The 21089-nt window shown below is 37.6% G+C and overlaps 1 protein-coding gene across 1 annotated transcript in view; it reads left to right on the top strand.

Moving 5' to 3' along the window:
* The window catches only part of dchs2 (dachsous cadherin-related 2), a 41676-nt gene extending 32749 nt beyond the window's left edge, over positions 1-8927 (top strand). The window contains exons 17-19 of the mRNA XM_015042012.1: positions 3327-3432; positions 4595-4736; positions 5932-8927. Coding sequence (XP_014897498.1) covers positions 3327-3432; positions 4595-4736; positions 5932-8537 — 2854 coding nt within the window. The 3' untranslated portion in view covers positions 8538-8927. The remainder of the gene's footprint in view (positions 1-3326; positions 3433-4594; positions 4737-5931) is intronic.
* Positions 8928-21089: the final 12162 nt, after the last annotated feature.

Raw genomic sequence — 21089 nt, 5'->3', positions numbered from 1 at the left:
GGAATGTTTTCAGTTTACTCACCAACGGTAAAAGTAATGTCCACTGAGGATTAATTTCTAGGGCTGTAGGATAATATCGATATCGCGATATATATCGATATTTTCTTTCCTAAAAAAATCGATATTCATCCGCAAGTATCGTAACATCCAACTGTCATCTTGCTCACTCACTGCTTGCTTCGCCAAGAGAGTGATTAGGTCAGCAGGCTTAGAGTGATTCCTTCAGATGTTAAGTGTCAAGGTTAAAAAGGTATGAGACTATTCAGAGCAGGGTGCTTGGTGCACTTTATTTACTTTATAAATCCACGTAAGCTACAATTTGTACTGTTTCAATTAAAAGAAACATGTTTTCTCACCACTTCTTTGATTCATTTTGTCCAGCTGTTGACTTTAAGTCTGTGTCCATGTCCAACCAGAGCCAGGTTGGTGTTTTAATCAGTTTTCAGTTCAGTAATTCAATCCAACTCTATAACAGTCACAAAATATCTCCAAAATCGCTCTGTCCCTCTAAAATCTTCCAGAAAATCACAAAAGTGTATTGAATTGTATCGTCTGATGAATATCGCAATATATATCGTATCGTGGACAGAATATCATGTACCGTATCGTATCGTAAGTTTACTGTATCACTACAGCCCTAGTGGAAAACCATATTTGGCGTTTCCTCTCATCCACTTAAAGGAGCCAAATGATTGAGATACAAGTGAGCTGAAAAGATCACATTTATTTCCTCATCTGGTATTTTAACTTCTGATTTTGCATCATCTCTTCCTGCGCCTCCTGCCGTTGTGGCAGGGAGTCTGGACCGGGAGACAGTAGATGTGCATGGGAAACTTCCTGAAGTAGCTGCTCACCCACGGCCTGCAGGAAACAACAGAAACTCGCTTCATGTAAGTGACTTTTATGAAAATGTATAAAAATTCAAAGCATTTTTGATGCATGTTCATCTGTGCTGTGCCTGAAATTACTTGGCCACACGCTGGCTCAGACTCAGGAAACACAAGTTCTGCCACAGCAGTTTGTTTTCCTGCTGACGGATGAATTGAGCTTCCTGCTGCCGTGCAACGTCCAAACGCTGAGACTCCCGCAGCTCTCCTTCGATGTGCGTCAGCTGGGAAACGGCAGCGAGAAAATAAATAAATCCACTCCGTTTAGGTCTTCAGATTTCAATATTAGATGATTATCTACCAAATAAAGGAAAATCAGAATAAAAATCTAAAAATAGAACATCAAATGAATATCAAAACTAGGCAAAAAGTGTTACTTTATCATTTATTTGTTATTTTTTTTATGACAGAGTATTAGGACCAGATTAAGAAAACAAAAAAATAATGTTACAAAAATAAAGTTATAATATTATGAGAATAAATCATAATATTCTGACTTTATTCTTGTAATATGACGTTATTCTCAAAACATTTTATTTGAGAATAAATGTTTTATTCAAGAATAAAAATATTTAAATATCTCATATCATTTCAACTTTATTCTAGTAATATTATGATGTTATTCTCAAAGTATTTTATTCAATAGTAAAATATGCTTAAATATTATTTGAAAATGAAAATATTAAAACTAAGAGAACAAAGTTATTCTCAATTTTATGACATTTTATCCATAATTTCTTAATTACTTTTCTTGTTGTGTTTGTAATTATTATTGTTTTGTTTAAAATAAACAGATCTTTCTTGTAAATAAAATCTCGGATTTCAATGAGAAAATCTAAAGGTCAAATAAAAAAATAAAATATTTATTTAATCTCAATGTCAAATATTTTCATTTTATTGACATTTAAAGTAACTAATTTTCATTTTGACAGTTAAGATTTTTTGTAATTTTTTATGATTAAAGCAGAAAAACTTTGTTGATCACAATTGATTTGTAAAGACAATAAAAGGCTAAAATGTTCAAGGGGTAAATACTTTTTAGTGTTTTTAAAGGTTTTAGATGCAGAATTGGTTTGAAATATCCAAATGTTATGATGTTACGATATACATCATTGTGCAGAAGTTCTGGGAAAAAATCCTTGATTGTTTACATTTCCCTTCACCTCCTCTAACAGAGTCCTGTTCTTCTCCAGCTTCCTTGGCTGATCGTAAACAGCCAGAGGAACAGAGTTGGACCGAAGCCGAACATCTCGTCTCTCTGTCCTGGTCACACCTGGTTTACCTGTTCCACCTGTCTGCTGCTGCCGCTGGGCGATCAAAGGCAGGAAGCCAGTGCTATCAGACCAGAAGAGAGAGAGAGTGATGAGTTCATATTTCACCTCATCATGTTGTCGTCTTGTTGAACAGCATGTGTGTGTGACTGACACTGCTAATAAAACCCAAACACACACAACCGAATCCTCTCCAGTTGTAAACCACAGCAGAAAATAAAAATACATTTTATAACATTGAATATGATGCAGACTGCAGCATCCTGAGTGTTTTTCTGACATATTTTAACCTTCCAGAACACATAAAGACAGTTACAACTCAGTCTTCTATCATCTGAGGAACATTTCTAGGGTTAAAGGTCTACTGTCCCAAGAAGATCTAGAAAAATTGTCTTTACAGTTTCCTAACTTATCAGTCAAAATATCAAACTAAGCCTGTTTTTAAGTAAACGGTCACTGGAGATTTGTGGCCCTACTTACTACAACAGTAGAATAAAAGTAAAACATTGGTTTTGTCCCTACAATTTTCTACTTTGGATATAAATTTACCATTGAAAATTTCATAGAAAGAGAAACACAAAAGGTTTTCATGTGCACCTCTACCATTTAAACCATTTCTAAGTTGATCCCAGGGCCACTCGAAACTACTCAAAAGACCGCAAATGGCCCCCGGGCCACGCATTGGACACCCCTGCTTTAAATCAAGACTAAAAATCCATCTGATTAAAGTTGCCTGGAACATATTTGATATGTATTGATTTAGATGAACTTTAATTATGTAGAAAAATTCAAGTAGCATAAACTAACATTAAAAACAAGATTTTTTTTTTTTTTTGAAAATTAAAATTTAACAAGTAAAATTTAAAAAACTGACAAAACAATCACATTTATTTCCACATTAGACGCATTTAAATCAGCTAAGTTGGAGCAGAGACACTCTGGAGCAGAGTTTTGTAGTAACTAGTTACTTTTACTTGAATAACTTTTGTGAAAAAAATTCCTTCTAGGAGTATTTTTACTACGCTGTACTTTGAGTAGTTTTATTATGAAGTATTTCTACTCTTACTCGAGTATAATTTTTGGGTTCGCTACCCTCTACTCTGATGTACAATAAAACCTAATTCTCTTAACAGTTTGCCCCAAAATGTCCTCAGAAGCAAACATGAAGGCTGATCTGCTCCCCACAAACAGAACAACAAACCGAACACGTTTCTGTTTCAGATTTGTTTTCAGATCCATCTGATCGGGGTAATGTATCCGAGATCCACCGCAGAGTATCACAAACACACACGCTTATCAAATTAATCCGACCCGTCCGAGTTTCCGTCTCCGCTTCAGACGGCGGCAGTTCTGCAACACGCGGTTACAAAATCTACCTTCCATCTTCAACGTTTTCTCTCCGTAAACCAGCCATACAATCCCACAAAAACTGGCTGTGAGACGGTCGGGTGGTCCGATTCGTTTACCTGTGCTCTCTGCTTTCAGATTCCTCCTGGATTTGAGAGAGATACCTGGCTCCCATCCTGCCCTGAAACAACAAAAACAAGAAACAAACACAGAGGATACAGTGTCAGTTAATTACAGACGGAGACTTGGAAGAGGAGAGAGACTGTTTCACCTGACAACGGTTACCGCAGTGACAAGAGACATCTGCCCATCAGTATCGGGGCTGATAGACGACACCAAACACACACNCTCATTCTCTAAAATTAAAATCACAGAATGAAGCAATTCATTTATACACTGCCTGTTATTGGCCTCTTGATGTTTTCCTTTTCACCCCACTTTTCCTGATTGCATCACTTCAACCTCCAATGAAAACTTTGGTCTGGACTTTAGAAAACTGTCCAGTGAATTAATCAGAGTTATACAATTCACCATCATTACATGAACATTCAGTGTCATGACCACAAATTTATTATAGTTATTAATGTTGTCATAGTATTGTCACAATATTATTATGTTTAGCTTTAAGATGAGGTCAGTTGTGTCAATGAGATGATCTGTATAAAGCAAGATAAAATAAAGTAAAATCCAAGTAAAAATAAATAAATTTAAGCTATGGAAATGTTGCATATTTTTTAACGGTGATAGTAATTACAAGTCGACATTCTGCACTGCTTAAAACACCTACAAGTGTTCTGTTTTAAAACGACTGCTGATAGTTTTTGTCCCAGCACTATGTTTACAGACACCAGTACATTTTGCTCCAGACCTGCAAAACTAGAGTTGTTTTCCACGTACAGCTAAACCATATCGTCGTAGTTTGTCTTTTGTAATGTAACCAATGACATTGTAAAATGTTTTATACTTGAAATTAGCTTTATCTCCTAGTTTTAAGCTCTAAAAATGATACTAGGTTTATATTTTCATGGCAAACTTTAAACAGAAACTCAGACATTTTGTAAATCCTGTTGTATGAATATTTTGTTCCAGGTGGAAGTGTCAGAGCTGGTCTCAGCTGACACTTTAGTTGTGAATGTTGCTGCTACTGACAGAGATTCTGGTCTCAATGGGAAGATCAGCTACAGACTTCTTTCTTCTCCTCTTCATGCCTTCTACATCCAGAAAGATAATGGTAAAAACGGAGATTATTAATGTGTGTGTCTATTTATATGGTACTATTTGGCAGTTTAATTTTTGTATTTGCCAAGGAAATTCTTTTCTAGCAAATGTTTTTTTTTCTTGCCTCATTCAGGACCAAAGTTTACTAAGAGTTTGACTGCTGCCAGCAACAGTGTTTATATGTTCAAAGCTTGTGTAAATTATTGAGCCAGAAAAATGAGAGAGCATAAAGTAACTGTGAGGCTATCGAGTCTCAGAAAATCTATAGCTTTGGTCTTGTGCCACTTTAAAAAAATATATACATATATATTCTTAAAGAAACTAAAAGCGAACCATTTCTCATCAGTCTGGCCTGTCTTTATTAAATAAAGAGAGGATTTATCCTTCTGTATTATGTTTCAGCCCTAAATTCAATATGCAGTGAAAATTATATGCATTCATTTGTGGAGAGGACCATGACAGGAAATGTGCATGAACACTAACTAAAGGTTTATGACTACAATCCAAAAACGTAACACAGCCTGTCTGTGGCCCCGGGACTTTTTGTCTTTCTGTGTTCCTCAGTGGACGGTTCTGCTCCACTTGCTCATCATGGACAGAAGTTGAAGTGGCAGTGAAGTGGAATAAGAAATTGTTTGGTGAAACTCTTTGATGCCATCCAAGAAGAAAATTGCTCCTGCAGTCCGCATGTGATATTCATTTAGAACATTATTCTCAGGACATGAGGTTGTTCTGCTGCATCTAATGACTTCTGCAACTTTGATGCAACTCCAGCAACACAAGGCCTTACAATACCATCGTTATTCATGCAAAGCAAAATAAACCCAGTGATAATTTGCGTATTTGGTTAAATCAGACGTTGAATCAGTTTTTAATGTGGGTGATTTTTCTCCCGTGAGAGCAAGTATGAGACTTCTACTACCACTTGCTAGAGTTAGCTATTTTACTAAATATTAACTCATAGTGATAATCTGTAGTATGCTCTCAGATAACACAGTATAGAAACGCAAAGACCAGCTAGAGTTTGAAGAAAGAGAAGCAACAGCCGATGTTTGAACCGACCTACTACTTCACTCTGTTGCTGAATATGGTCACAACCCCACAAGAAGTTATACATGTTTATTATGAATGCAGATAGCAAATGGAAAGGAAAAAAAATAAACCCAGTGAATGAAATCTGTTTAATAATACACACTTTCTAATTACAGGTTCTATTTTCACCAACAAGCCTTTAAGGACCATCACATACAGCAACATGCTCCATCTTCTGGTTGAGGCGAGAGATGAGGGCGAACCCGTTCGATCCACAGTCACCTCTGTGGCCCTGGTGCTTGTAGACGCAAATGACCATAAACCTTTGTTTCACCAGGATGTTTACACACTCACTACTGCTGAAGATACACCCCCAGAAACCACCCTGCTCACAATTTCTGCACAGGACGAAGATTGGAGCCCAGAAAACACCCATTTGGACTACGCCATCATCGGCGGAAATGAAGAAAAGCGATTCTGTTTAGAAGTGAAAAAGATTCCTGTTGAAAATCAAATGAAAAATGTCGGACGGCTGGTTTTGTGTAATCCCTTGGACCGTGAGACAACTGAGTATTATGAATTGACAGTTAGTGTTTCTGATCGAGGAACGCCTCCCCTGAACAGCTCATCGATCATTAAAGTGACTGTTACTGACTGCAATGACAATGCTCCGGTCTTCTCCAGTGCAGAGTACCATGCAGAGGTGAGTGAAAGCAGCCAGATAGGAACCAGCTTAGTCCACGTTAGTGCTCTGGATCCTGATCTTGGTGTCAATGGCCTTGTGCATTATGAAATTATTTCTGGGAACAGTAAAGGTCACCTCAAGCTGGACCCCCAGTCTGGCATTTTGATGGTCAACCAATCACTTGACTATGAGGAGGATTTAAGGTATATCCTCACCATCAGAGCTACCGATGGGGGCCAGGCATCAGAAAACCAAAACATGGCTTTCGCAGTTGTCTTTGTTAATGTTCTGGATGAGAATGACAACACTCCATTCTTCATGTTCCCCTCAGTTACCTGCTCAGTGCTGGAAAACCTCCCAGCATTCACCCATACATGTTCTGTCCACGCTGTTGACAAAGACTCTGGGCCCTATGGCCTGCTGACCTACTCAATTCTGTCCTCTTGCTTCATGGACTATGGCAGTGGAAGCCCAGAGAGGAAGGAGGCCTTTGCCATTGATGCCCTTACTGGTGACATTCACACTAGACAAACATTTGACTATGAACGTGAGAATGAGTACTGCTTTGTAGTGGAGGCCAAAGACAAAGGTGACAAATCAGCTACGGTAAGAGTCCAAGTAGCCATAAAGGGAGTAGATGAGTTCAGTCCCATCTTCACTCAGAAGCAGTACCACTTCCTTCTTCCAGAAAATCCCAACACCGGGAAGACAGTTGGTTTTGTGATGGCAATGGACCATGATGGAGGAGTGGACGGGCTGGTAGAGTACTCGCTTTTGACTCCATCTCCATTTTTTTCAATTAACAAAACAATTGGAGCTATCTTTGTGTCTGGTCCCGTGTATCGCAGAAGAATCAGCCATGCAAGTGAGGATATGGTGGAACTGGTCGTGACTGCAGGTAGTCCCAGACTGGGTTCCAGAACAACAACTTGCTTAGTTTTTGTCAATATCTCCAGCTCAGCCGAAGCACTTACTGGGGTTCAGCATGATTCCCACATATTTAGTCTGAGTCTGTCGCTGCTTTTGTTCGTCTTTGTCCTAGTTATCTTTGTGGGCTTGGTTCTCAGATGTAAAGTTAAAGAAGCTGTCCTGAAAAAGGCCTCTGCCATTGCTGCACAGTTGAACCATGGTACTGACTCATCCGGTGAATCAAACAGCCAGATGCACAGTGACGTTTCCTTGCAGGAGTTGACGCAAGTCGAAGGTTTTGTTGCAAAGAGAGACGTTTCTAACCCATACACCCAGTCAGATTCAAGTGGCCGTGGATCAGCAGAGGGTGAGACAGCTGAGGATCAGGAAATCAAGTGGATCAATGAGTTTCCCTGTTATAAAAGAGAGAAAGTCAACAAGCTTACCACAGAGATCCCCAACTCCACCCTACCAGTTGATAAGAGCTCCTGCCACTCTATTGACGTAGGGCCAGAACATATTTTATCTCTTACTAAATGTTTAGCACAGGGCATAGCAAGCACAGAAAGTCTCAACCATTTCCAAGAGGAGGGAGGAGGAGAGGAATTACTTCCTGCAATACTTAGAGTTAAAGATTTAGAGGATTCCATGGGGGCAAGAGGGTATGCCCCTCTCTCCAAGGCTCAAGCTTCTGCAGATTCTCTGACTTCACTGGTGTGCCTTGAAGAGCCACTGGAGGGTAGCTACAGCTGGGACTTCCTTTTAGACTGGGAACCACGCTTTCACTCTCTGGCTGCTGTGTTCACTGATATAGGTATGCTTCCTGATGAGGAGCTTCAAGGAGGCCATGAGGACTTTGCTACAGAGTCAAGTTCTCTCATGTACCCACCACCTCTCATAACCGGAGTGGCTCAGCCAGGCATTCGGACTGTTCCTCCGAGAAAACCTGGACGAGTACCAACCCTGAGCAGGAAGCCTTCCTACCCTAAATATGCTTATTCTCCATTAGCCAGGAACACAGGACTCACCCCGTCAGCTATGACACCCACTTTCACCCCATCACTGTCCTCTCTCACCATGAGGACCCCCAGCTCCTCACCAGTTGTCTCGGACACAGGAGTTGGAGGGATTAGACTTGACTCAGGGCCTCATACTGCAAGCCTTTTGGAGGCTGAAATCCAAGTGTAGGCACGGACCATTTTAAATGTAACAATGAATCCAGTGCTTGAAATATTCTGGTAATATCCTGCACAGTTAGTTATTGACATTTTAAGATGTGCCTGATCATTTGTCCAGCATCATCCAAATGCCTGTTATCTCTAAAAGCTTTTCTTATACCAAAAGTGGATTCCATGAGCCACACTACAGTTTTATGCTGCAGTGAAGAAAGTAAAATCTAATCCCTTCCAGCGTAAACGTGCATGCAGCTCGGTGGCACCTGCACACTTTGACTAAGCCCGCACTGCCAAAAGACACAGGATATCTATCAAAGTGCTCCGGATTGTCCCACAACGCTCTTTCCTGATCCATATTTCATTTTCTGTCTCGTTGTAGCATGGGCACTTTTTTTTTTTACTTATAGGATAACAGATTCATCATCATATATTTTTTTTCATGGCAGATAACATGTTATTTGTTTAAAAAAGTCTGGTGTTTAAAACGGTTTACTCCTACTGTTATGCTACCTTTGGTCTAAAATGTTTGATTTGAGTTAACATCTTGGGATTTGAATCATTTCTTTCTTCCATGGCAGCTGCCTCTTTCTGGCTGCAGAACTTTATTATTTTGAGTCCAGCTGTTGTTGCGAGTCTGGCCTCAACGGGGAGATACTGACGACGGGGATTTAGTTAACATTTTAAGTTGTTTTCAGGACAGATCAATAGTAAATGTGAACTTATATATTTAAAAAGTCTGAAATAAAACCTGCTTTTCATCACAGTCTTTAAAAATCCACAATTTAAATACAACCAGATGGTCATTTTAACCAATTATTGAATGTTTTAAACAAACATTCAGAAAATGAAACACTTTTTATTGCTGTTCTACTGTTATGTTTTTATGAAAAGCAAAGAAAAACAAACAAAAAAAACAAAGAAAAGCAACATACTTTGTAATTATGTCTCTCTCTCTTTCTAATCAGATAAATGGCCTCCATGTTTTAATAAATTCTACGTAAGGGCAGTGAAAGAGTTGATGTCATCAAATGACACCTGTCATATCAAAGTACACATTATACAGATTAAAGAGTGAGATTTTGTTATAGTCACTGTTCATAAACCAAGTCCAGATTTGTGGTCTGTTTGTTTCTCTACTGTTTGTGTGTGCTGACCAAACAGCACTCATTTCTGTACATTATCATTTTTTGTCAATACCCAGCACTTTATGTACAATGTGTAGATACTTTTTGACTTTGAATATTAACACATTTTCTAAGAAATTTCTAATAAAGATTCTTAATAAGTGAGGTGGATGTGGTGAATGGTTGTTTTTATCCATGTAAAACAAGTCAAACTAGAAATATTTACATCAGTGAGATAGAGCCTAATTTTACCAGACTACTGTTTTGTTCAGAACAAGCTGAATTTAGCTTGCTAGAAGTTCCAATCTGTCAAAAAAAATTGGGTCATCACTTGATATGAAGTCATGTTACTCACTCATATTAAAGAAGAAACAAAATTATTTACTGTTGAAGCAATGTACCTGTTCTACAGCTGAGAAGAAAGCACATTTCCTCTCAGTTCCCAAGATCTATATTATTTTTTGTCATGCTGAAACACTCAAATAGATGTAATGAAAAATTTATGAAAGTGGAACTGGGCATCCCTCCAAACAAAAACAACTACAACTAGCACTTCTTTGTGGTTAAGCAAACTGAAAACTGTCAGAAGTTATTCACTTAATTGTGGAGATTAGATAGCTTAATGCATATCCCAGTTTTATTTCACAATACCTGTTTTCCTGTTTGTGAAGCTGTTTTCCTTGTATCATTATAGAAGAAACAAAAAATGCCATATATGCTATTATAAAATCATAAAACATTCAAATTAATTAAACATTTAAAGCTATGAGTCAAATTTACACTAATCACAAATATGGCAGAAATTACAGCAAATGTCTACAACACACAGGAAAAAGAAAGGAGAAATATTTTAAATGGGGAATGACAGGACCAAGGTTACGAATAACACATGAAGACTTCTGACATTGTTCACAATAGTCATCTGTGTACAGCTCATAGTCTGTTAATGACATATTGGGTCAGACAGTGTGACATATAAAACAAAAAGACTCCTGGCTTGTCCTGATGTACTACATCCTTCATCTTCAGTGTTTCAAGTATCTCATTCTGAACTGCAAAGACTTCATCTGGGGGGAAATATCTTCCTGAATGGTGCATTGCTGTAAAGAAAAACCTTGCAAACAATGGAGTCTCTGCAAAAAGTCCAGATACTGAGCTACAAGCCTTCAGGTATTACTCAAGTTCATAATGCTGTGTGTTGTGGCATTCATCCAACATTTGAAGAATAAGTTGGAAAATTGCAAAACTACATGGTTGGCTCAAGATTCAAAAGATGTCAAAATCATCTGTGTCATTTTGAATTCCATCTTCTAAGTTTTCTTCTGCTGATGAATCCTCAGAGATTTCTTCAAATATGTCACAATTTCCTTGCTGTCACATCTTGGTTTCACATCCAGGTCCTCTATGTTTTTGGGAAGACTGGTAAAGACACTGTTTGTAATGTCTGTGTTGATAAAGAGTTAGCTGTGGTTGTTAAAGTAACTCACTCAACCTGTGAGCAAGCAAACACATCCAGGTCCATTTGGTCATGAGGAACATTGAGACTTTCAAAAACAACAAAGTCTCCTGATGCCTTTACTGTTAAATCCATAGTTGTGGTTTTGACGGTAACTTTCTCATCCTTAGAGGAATCTTCCATGTCCTTTTGGGCTTCACGGTTCAATGTCCAAACCAAAGTATTTTGATCTCTCATCCTCAGAGCTCTCTACTAAAACGTCTTTGCCTCTTATGCTCTATCCTAACAACTTTTCAACTCCCGTCGTAACAAGAAATCCAAGGTCCCATCAATATCAAAAATCCTCTTGACTTGGTGAACAGTTAAAATGGTTTGTAAAATCAGTTTGAAGTCGTCTCTCTGGAATCGATCTACCTCCAACCAAGTTGAGAAGCAAACTGAGAATTCTTGTATTCTTGTATCTCTTTGAACTGTTATGACATCATTGATGAGAACATAGAGGTTCTCATCAACATGATGATGTCAAACAACCTGTGTCAGGTTCTTGTTTTTTTAGATGCTATGGAAACACAAGGAGCTATGAATGGGATTAGATTACTGTCAATTAAATATGTATGGGTAGACATCTAAATTAGATTATTCAACAAATGTGTATAATTTTAAGTTTTGTATTTGTCCTGTTTTTCAATTCATACATGTAAAAATCTGAATTTTTCTTAGAATACTTGTAAACAAATAAATTAAAAATATTTTTGATATGATTTATAAATAGATTAAGTATTTTTCCAGAAGCTACATTCACATCAGCTTGATCTTTTGAATTGTGGGTGAGGAGGATCCTCTTAACCCTCTGATGTGTAAGTGGGCCTTTTTTGACCAAGTGAGGTCATTTTTATGGAATATCTTTGTATTGAAAAGTTTTCATCATTTCACATTCCAGGTATTATACAAATATTTTAAAAAATGGAAAAAAATGAAAATATTTCAAATATGAAATCATTTTTATGTGGAATAAAACTAGTAGGAAATATATTTAAAAAATGAAATATTACTTATTACTAAATATTAAATATTTTCTATTATTATTATAAATCTGTTATTTGTGTATTCACATTATTTGTTTTCTTTCCATAATGGCAGCAAAAGAATGTATTTAGGCATCTAGAAGAGGTGAAGATGGTTTCCTGAAGTTCAAACTGAACATCAGATGGAAGAATGGGAATCTAAGTGACCTTGATCATGGCTCAGTAATTGGTGTGAGTGTCTCTGAACCTGCTAATCCAATGTCATTTTTCCTCAAAATCATCTCTCTGCCTTCCAGAAAATGCTCAGAAAAAGTAAAATTTCAAAGAGCGGTTTTTGTGTGATAAAAAAAACTTTTTTGATGTCCAGTTGAAGAAGGGAAATCAGACATTAAGGCAAAGCAGCTACCCAAATAATTATTCATTACAACCAAGCATATACACTAGCCACATCAGGAGACTCTGTCAACTCAAATGAAAATAAAGCAAACAAGCCTGCAATTTGTAGCTGTAGGAGCCCTTTACTTATCAGCATGTACTTTGTCAGAAACAGACATGTGGTTTTTACATGTCGAAGTTCGAAAATATGTTTGACAAAAGTGTCTGTCTGAGGATTATCAGTGTCCAGTCACACCGTGGGATTACAGGCTGTGGAGAAACAGATGATCCCAACAGACAAACCTCACTGAACTGAAGCAGTTGGATTTCTCTCAAATACTTTATGTAGTTGCCAGGAAGGCTGCTGTAACGTTAGAGCAAAAGTAATGTTCCATTGTCTTTAACATGTTGCAGATATTCTATCTGAATTTGTCTCATCAAAAGAATAAAAAAAAAAAATCCAAACAGTGCAGTACAACTTATTGGAAGGAAAAAATAGACTTCTTTCATTACCTTGCTTTGAGTGAATTGTGGAGCGCGGAAGTTGAAGCACTGAAGGAATTTCATTTACATCCGAAATTTGTTGCATATGAAACCTCAGCCTGGGTAACAGCTGATTGGTAAATTGTTAGAAAACTGTCTTCAGTATCCCGAGTAAACCTCAAGCTTTTCATTTTGAAAAATGCAAAGTTTAATTTAATATAATTAGAGCGGTTTGATGTTAGTTTTATTGCTTTTCTTGCCAAATACAACTTTGTAAGTTTATGGCGCACGATTATAAATTCCATCTGTTGCTGTTAGAGCAGAGTGACTGTTCTGAAGCTCTCTTATATGAAAGATGGTGGAGATTATGGGGTGAATAGAGATGGAGAAAAATGAAAACAATATGCTGGAAGAAATCAAGCAACTTCAAAGGATATTTTCTCCATGTTTTACACACATTAATCTCTCTGAGGTAAGGAAAACAATGCTTATTTTCATTTCACCAGCAGAAGTTTATTATTGTGCAAACGATTAAATTCCCTTCCAATAATGTTGCTTCATTTTATAATGACTTGTCTTGATGAGCATGTGTGCGGCATAAAAAAACCATCCATAACTAAGCATTGTTTTTGGTCTTTTTGAGATGTTAGTAGAAAATCCATCCCAACACGAGCCTTCGGAAAAATGTTGTCATGATGCGATGTCACCACTGCTGAAGTCGTTCCCAAGCCCCCACAGCGAAAATCTCATTTTATTCTTATGCAATCTGTCATTGTGGTGGTCTTGATTTACTGGAATATATATTGTGAGTCAATCAAACAGAGGATGCAGAGCTGTTTCATATTAATCCTGCAGACATTTTCATGAAACACATTAAAAGAATAGTTCCTTATTATGAGGCAGACTTACCATAATCATTCAGTCATAACCATGTGGTTTGACACTTCACTGTGTCTTTTAAACACATTTTTGTTTTTGTTTTTTTATCTTTTTTTACAACGTTTAAATACCTCATTGCTAGGTAAAAGGGTAAAGCTTGTTTCCTGTTCGAGACACAAGATCCACAAAAACTCCCTCAACAACATGTTGTTAGTATGCTGTTTTATTAGACCAGGCTGTACGTGGTCATTCCTTCTCATTGCACTGCAATGATGCCAAAGTCCAAACTAATCAGACCGAAGGGGCCTGCTGTTCATCAGCGTTTCATGAAGCCAAATTCAACTGAGGAATATGATTCCTTTACCGTAAAGCATTTCTTCTCCCGCCAGCCTTACATTTTTCATAATTTTCTTCTATTACTATCTGATAAAAATTTGAAATGTAATTACATTCAGCTCAGTTTTAATAAAAGGCAAATTTCCTGTATTACATAGATTAATTACATGTAAAGGTAAAACTGTGCATGAGACTGGCATGACCATGAAGGAGTCTTTATGAATGTCTATGACTGTTGTAATGACAATTTTAATACAAAGTTGGAACTTTTAATGGATTTCAATGGAACCTTTAGAGCAACTTTGCATTAAAATTGTCATTATTTAGCAAATGACACTCCATGATAACACTCATAAACATTCATAAAGACTTCTTTATGTTCATGACAGATGTTATGTCATGTTTATGACAGTGTCATGTCAGTCTTATGCACACTCTGTCAAATAAAGTGTTACCCATGTGAATATACACATTGGAGTTTTTATTTCTGTTATGTCTTACAGCTAATTTAAAAAAGACTTGACGATGCAAACAGTCACTGACCCTCTCCACAAGGTAGCTACAGTAAACCGCAGAAAAAGCCAGCTGTTTATAAAGTGCTGTACTCAAACTTACGAATCAGTTAGTTCATAATTATATCAGAATTCATTCACTTAAATATAGACTGTCATCAAATTTAGGAGATCATGTGATACCAATTCAATCTGGAGAAATTGAATTGGTATTACGTGACAGAGAGAAAAGGCAGCAGTTGTAAACTGTTGTTTAACTTGACGTTCTTTGGCACTCAGACCTCGGCCGAAGAGGCGAATACAGAGAACCGCCAGGAGCCTGAATGAACAGATCAGGGCCAGGGTCAGGGTCTTCTTCCCTCCAGGGCCCAGACATGGGTGGTGGAGCAGAGACCAAAAAGGATGGAATCCTGGAGGAGGACAAGAAGGGAGATGGAGCAGAGGTGGGTTGAATCACAGCAGGGAAGCAGGTGGATCCATGGATGATGATTACGGATTCCTGAGTGATGATTGACTGCGGCAGGAGGCAACTGGATGATGCAGGTAGACTGGAGGCAGTCTCCTAGTTTGAATTTACGTTCCACGCTTCAATAAGTGAAAAACTGTGTCCATGAGAAAACAAGATGACTGCATTGAACCTTTATGTCAATGCAGTCTCTCATCCTAAGCAAGTACAGGACGACAGTGGAAAGGAAAAACTCTGCCTTCAGCTGGAAGAAATGTCCAGCAAAACCAGGCTCAGAGTGAACAGTCCTCTGCCTTCAGAGGACAGAAAAAAAGACTCCGACACAACAGCGAGACACCAGATTCATAGCAACTCTGTGGGAAAGAACGACAGACAGACCAGCTAATGGCAGCAAGGAAGGCAAATATAGCAGATAGAGGGGAAAAGGTCAGCATAGCTGTACGCTTTACCAGAGACTGACACAGAACTGTGAGTTGGTTATATTTGGCTACTATGGGAATGTTTGTGATTAGAAAAAGACTAAATTGTTCATGGATTTTGGATTATTATTTATTTATTCGTTGTAATTTACAGTTTTTGGAGTTTCTATGCAACTGGTTTAGATTTTTAGTTCTGGCTGTTTGCACGCTGTTTACTTGTTTACACCAGTCGGTTTTGCTTCCCAGTCTTCTACCCACCTGGATCTGAGTCATCACACCTGTAATGTGTGTCTGGTTACCTTCCCTCAGGATTTAAAGCACTTGGTTTTCAGCTGCTCCTTATCAGATTGTTGTGTATAACTTTCTTCCCACGAATTCGCTCCTCCAGTTCCATCCTGCCTATGTGATCTTGGGTTCTCTGGCTTTATGTTTTGGTCTTCATGTTTACTTTGTGTTAACTTCATCTGTTCTGGTGTCCTGTAGCTGGGTTGTCTTCTAACAAACAACCTTTTCCACAACATAGAGACTTCATAACTGGTCCCATATTTCTTTTACAGGACAAAACTGATTCCAGGAAGGGCCACAGTTGAACTTTAAAGAGTCATGTTCAGTTAGGTTCTTGAAATGTAAGAGCCTGAGAGAGCATGAAGAGATTAAAACAATGCAGCAGGTCTGTAAGTTTAAATAAAGATGTTTCTGCTAAATGTAACCTCAAGCAATGAAACAGATTGAAATGCATAATGAGGTCACAAGTTGTGTTACATTTGCAGCATGAAAACCAGTGAAAAAACCAAATTGATGAAAATAAATAAAAGTTTTATAATCTGTCAGAAAAACAATCTGAAGAATGAATTCTTCACCAGTTGGGGGACTGGAACCGATCCAGTAATCATAGGGTCAGAGGTCACCAGTCGACACAGAGCAACACAAAAGACAAAACCATTCGAGCAAACACCTAGAGGCAACTAAATAAGTAACAACTTAATGTATCTCTCATGCTTTTAATATGTCATGTTAGAGAACTAATATACTTATTTTTATCCTGCTTGATGGACCCAAAATGTCAGCAGTCCATTGATCTAAACTTGTTTTCATTTTGGGCCATATCAAACATCTGAATTTTCTTAAAGGTCCAGTTGTGCCAGAATATATTGATAAAACCAATAAACTAAAAAAAAAAATCCTATTAAAAATCCTGTTCCTACAGGATTTTGTGATTGTTTTAGTGTTTTCTTGCAATCAAAATGACAGATTTTGTGATGACAATCTAGACATGTTTTAAGGAATTTTCAAGACATTTACGCGAAAGTATGATGCAAATGTGACTTTTTATTACTCGTACAAATTACAGACTATAAAATCAAGTAAGGCTGAGGCAGCAGTAACTTGAACAAAATTTTCTTGACCAATTTTGAGAAAATGTGCAGTAAAATTAAAAAAAATGTGGAGATTTTTTCATTTTGTGTGAATTTTACAGATGTGTGAAAAACTGGACAGACTTATTGTGTTAATTTGGAGTCTAGAAGGCCACATAAAAGGATACGGCGGGCCAGATTTGGCCCCCAGGCCTTCAGTTTGACACCTCTGCTCTAGACAAAATAGCTGCCTCATGATGGGGATAGTTTTAACATTCAAAATTTCAAAGGTCTAATCATTTAAAAAAAAAAAAATTAAAAAGCAACAGCTTCATATAAATTAAACACAAGTGATTAACTCAAATACAAGAATTTGAGCAAAAAACTATTTTAAAAGTTATTTTAACAAAGCTAAAAATAAACTAAACAACAAATTTATTCTGATTCAAAAGTCCAAAAAGGACATTTAAAAAAAAACACATTTTGAAGAAACATGTAGGTGAAAGATCACACATAGTAATGTTTGTGTGCTGTTTTTTTTTTAACATTTCTCTAAGTTATTTTCAAACATTTTTGTTTATAATCTCTGTTGCTTAAAAGTTATTTCCACTCACATTCGAAACAACTTTAACTTTACATATTTTCTCACATTGGGCCGTTTGCTTCACATGTCAAGAAGAGAAGCAGAAAAAGCTGAAGCAGGTCATTTTCCCTCAGCCTTGTTCTCAGATTCTGTGTACATTTGATGAAAAAGATTATTTCAAGCTTAAACATTATCATCCATCTCTTTGCCTTTCAACTTCATGCAGTGAACATGTGACCCTGGCCCATACTCATACCCACAAACCTGTAGGTTCATCTAAACTGTGATGCTGAAAGCTTATACAAACACTGCCACACTGAGAGCAGGCTGCTTCATTTTACAGTCTGGAAACAATCATCTTTCTCTTTTCCTCCTTCCACCACGAACGCATCTGACAACATTAAAGAGACGAGTTAAAAATCATTATTTATTGGTAATTGTAATATTTATTTATTATACAACCATTTCCCACAGACACTTTTATTCTCAACAAAGAGACGAACAAGACGATTTCTGTAAACAATTACAAACAGAAGTGGAAAACCCAGCAATGTGACCAGAACCTCCATCTGTTTCTATCAGAACCATATGGAAAATTGTTTCTATACGACTCACATGTTTGACAGTGAGTGGACGATATATCCCAGATATACGCCTGAGTCTGATGGAGATTAATACAAGCATGATGTGGTTTAGCTCCAAACCCTGGAACTCTACTTTGAAGAGTAGATGCATGGAGCATATGGAGCCAAGCTTTTTATTTCTTTTCTTTTTTTTTTCTTTTTTTTTGCTTTGATTTGCAGAATTTTAATACTTATTTTCTTGTTTTTATATGTTTACACATTAGAAACCCAACTGTTTTCAAATGCAAAGCCAAAAGTTGAAAATTGGCGCATTAAGAAATAATGTTTTTGGTCATTTGAATCCACCAGCATCTCGTTAAAACACAGCTTCGGTTTTGATGAGACAAGTTAATCTGGGTATTTTATTAGCATTTTTACTAAAGTTAAAATAAAAATCTGTTAAAGCTTATAGAGAAAATACTAACTGCAACCTCATACATAAAATCAATTATATTATATAAATATAATAAATAAATATAATTCTATTTATATCATAAATGTTAAATAAAGAAAGAATAAAACCTAAAGAAAAGACGATTTAAAAGCTATGACACACAGGTTCTCATATCTTATTAGAATTTTGTTCCTCTTCAATTTTAAGGATCTTTAAAACTCAGACATTTTGTTCAGTAGATTTAACCTGAGATTCAAGATTCAACCTGACCACTTGTCCTTATTCCACTCCTCTCCAATTTGCATCTTTACTCTTATTTGAACAGTTAACTCTATACTGTATTATTTTTTTCTCCACAGAATCTTCATCTGGTCTGGCATTCTATTTAGCTCTAATTCCTTCCTGATGGGAGGCATCAGCTAAGACGGCTTTGTTGAACCCAGACATCTGAAGTAATGTTCTTGACAGATCATTCCAAGAAGAGAACCAACTGTGAAGCAGATGGGTGGAAGTGTCATGGTTTGGTAATGTATTGCTGCTGAATCCATCATGAATTCTATCACATAAAAGATGGAGTGAGAAGGAAATATGAGACAATCTGAAAATAAAATATAAACTGAAGCAGAACTAGACAAAATAAACCCATGAATACAGAAATAAAAATACTATAAAACTGAAACTCCTGGCTAGAGTTGAAGCAGAGATCTTTATCATTTTGAGATGTTGTGCAGTAACTTGAAACAGGCTGTAAATACAACAAATCCCTCAGACAGCTGAAAGCAAAAAGAGCAGGCCAATCTTTCTTTAGACCAGAGGTTCCCAAACTGTGGGGCGCGCCCCCTAGGGGGGGGCGCCGTGTCATTGCAGGGGGGGCGCGGGAAGCTATTTGGATGAAAACAAAACAAAACATGAACACTGTATGCGCTGGGTTTTTACCTTAGAATGGCCAACTCTCTGTTATTCCTATGTCAATTTGATACAGTAGGGGCTTCCACACTTCCCATATTTGTGTCCTCTGTCACTTTTATCAGCAGTTAAAACTGTTTAATTCGTTGTTAATATGATGTAACCTGTTTTTCCGAGCCGCCTTTAAACGCAACATGAGCGTTACGACGCTCGCGCTGGGTTTACACCTGTGAAGGAGACCTGCTGCTGCTGGGCGGAGCTACGTAGGTTTGTGTTAGAATCACGGCAGCAAACCAGCAAAACGCAAAGAACTTTTCACAGTTTTTCCCTCCAAACTAACCGACTGAGTTGAGTGAGGCTGTTGGATGCAGGTAATGTTAGCTAAAAGATGACTAGCTAATCAACACAGAACCTTAAGCCTAACAAGTACCTTGTAGGCTACCGATGTTGGTGTCTATTTTCAGCTATGTACATTCATTTTGCCCCCAAAAAAGTCGATGCCCACCCCCTTCCCCCTGCACAAGCGTCGTTTCAACCAGAGAGCCATTTGTAATCCATAGGGGGGGCGCAGAAAATGTTTGGAAACCACTGGGGGGGCGCAGAAGAAAAAGTTTGGGAACCACTGCTTTAGACTGATATTGGAGACTGGCAGATGGACACTAGTAGGGTCAGACTGAAATTATTTTAACTGAAGGGGGTAAGCCTATAGCTTTAAATGAGATAACTTTTTTTTCCTCAGCTATAAGCCTTTTAATGTATAAAACAAGGTTGCAATTTAACAATTAAATTTTCTTACGAGAGATAAATAAAAAGTAAGATTAGACATCAACAGATAAATATTTCATCATAAAAAGAAACTGAGGAAATGTGTGTGTCCCTACTTCCTCAGACATTATTTTCAGTTTTCCAGTGCTTTGTTTGTTGTTGCCTCACACATCAGCCGTTTCAACTCCAGGCAAGCTGTCGCTGACATTTAAGTCTGTTGTTGTTACTTGATTATTAAATTCTTAAAAACATCTTGGATACATTTTATACTTTCCACCTATTCATACACACAAGTAACCATGGAGACGGGCCTAGAGGTCTACCGCCAATTCAACCAGGCCAGTGGGGGGAGCAGAGAGAGGAGGTTTGTTGTTAGGGAGCAGAAGGAGGGTCAAACAGCCTTTGGATGTCTGAACAAGCCTTAAGCGTTACATTTGGCTCCAATCAATTCTGGGATCTTTTTTTGGCCACAATATGTAAAACAGATGGACCAAAAATGAGGAGTGTACCACACCGGGGGAAAAAGTGATCCTTTTCTTTGTTACGCCCGTGACTTGTGCCTTGGAACTTCTACTTCCTCAAGTTTGAAATTAGGTTGTTGTCTTTGTTCTTTCCAGGGAATCTACTGGTGATTATTGTAATGAAGCTTGTGTGGCCGTCTGTTGACTTTAATAATATTTCAGTCTCTGACCTGCCAGTAATTTGAGCTCTTTTAACCAAAGGCCAGAGTGTGAATGTCACATTAAGAGATCATCTGTGAACACACAGCATCGTCTCACAGCCTCTAACCTCTCAGAGAAGCTGTGGGAGGTGGATGGAGAAGTTTGTGGGGGGTGAAGGGGATCACATACTCCCCACAGAGGC

Source organism: Poecilia latipinna, unplaced genomic scaffold, assembly GCF_001443285.1.
Source record: "Poecilia latipinna isolate Pla-1442-1.1 unplaced genomic scaffold, P_latipinna-1.0 Scaffold574, whole genome shotgun sequence".
Lineage (NCBI taxonomy): Eukaryota > Metazoa > Chordata > Actinopteri > Cyprinodontiformes > Poeciliidae > Poecilia > Poecilia latipinna.
The sequence above is the reverse complement of the archived record's forward strand: the minus strand, read 5'-3'. Positions and strand labels throughout refer to the sequence as shown.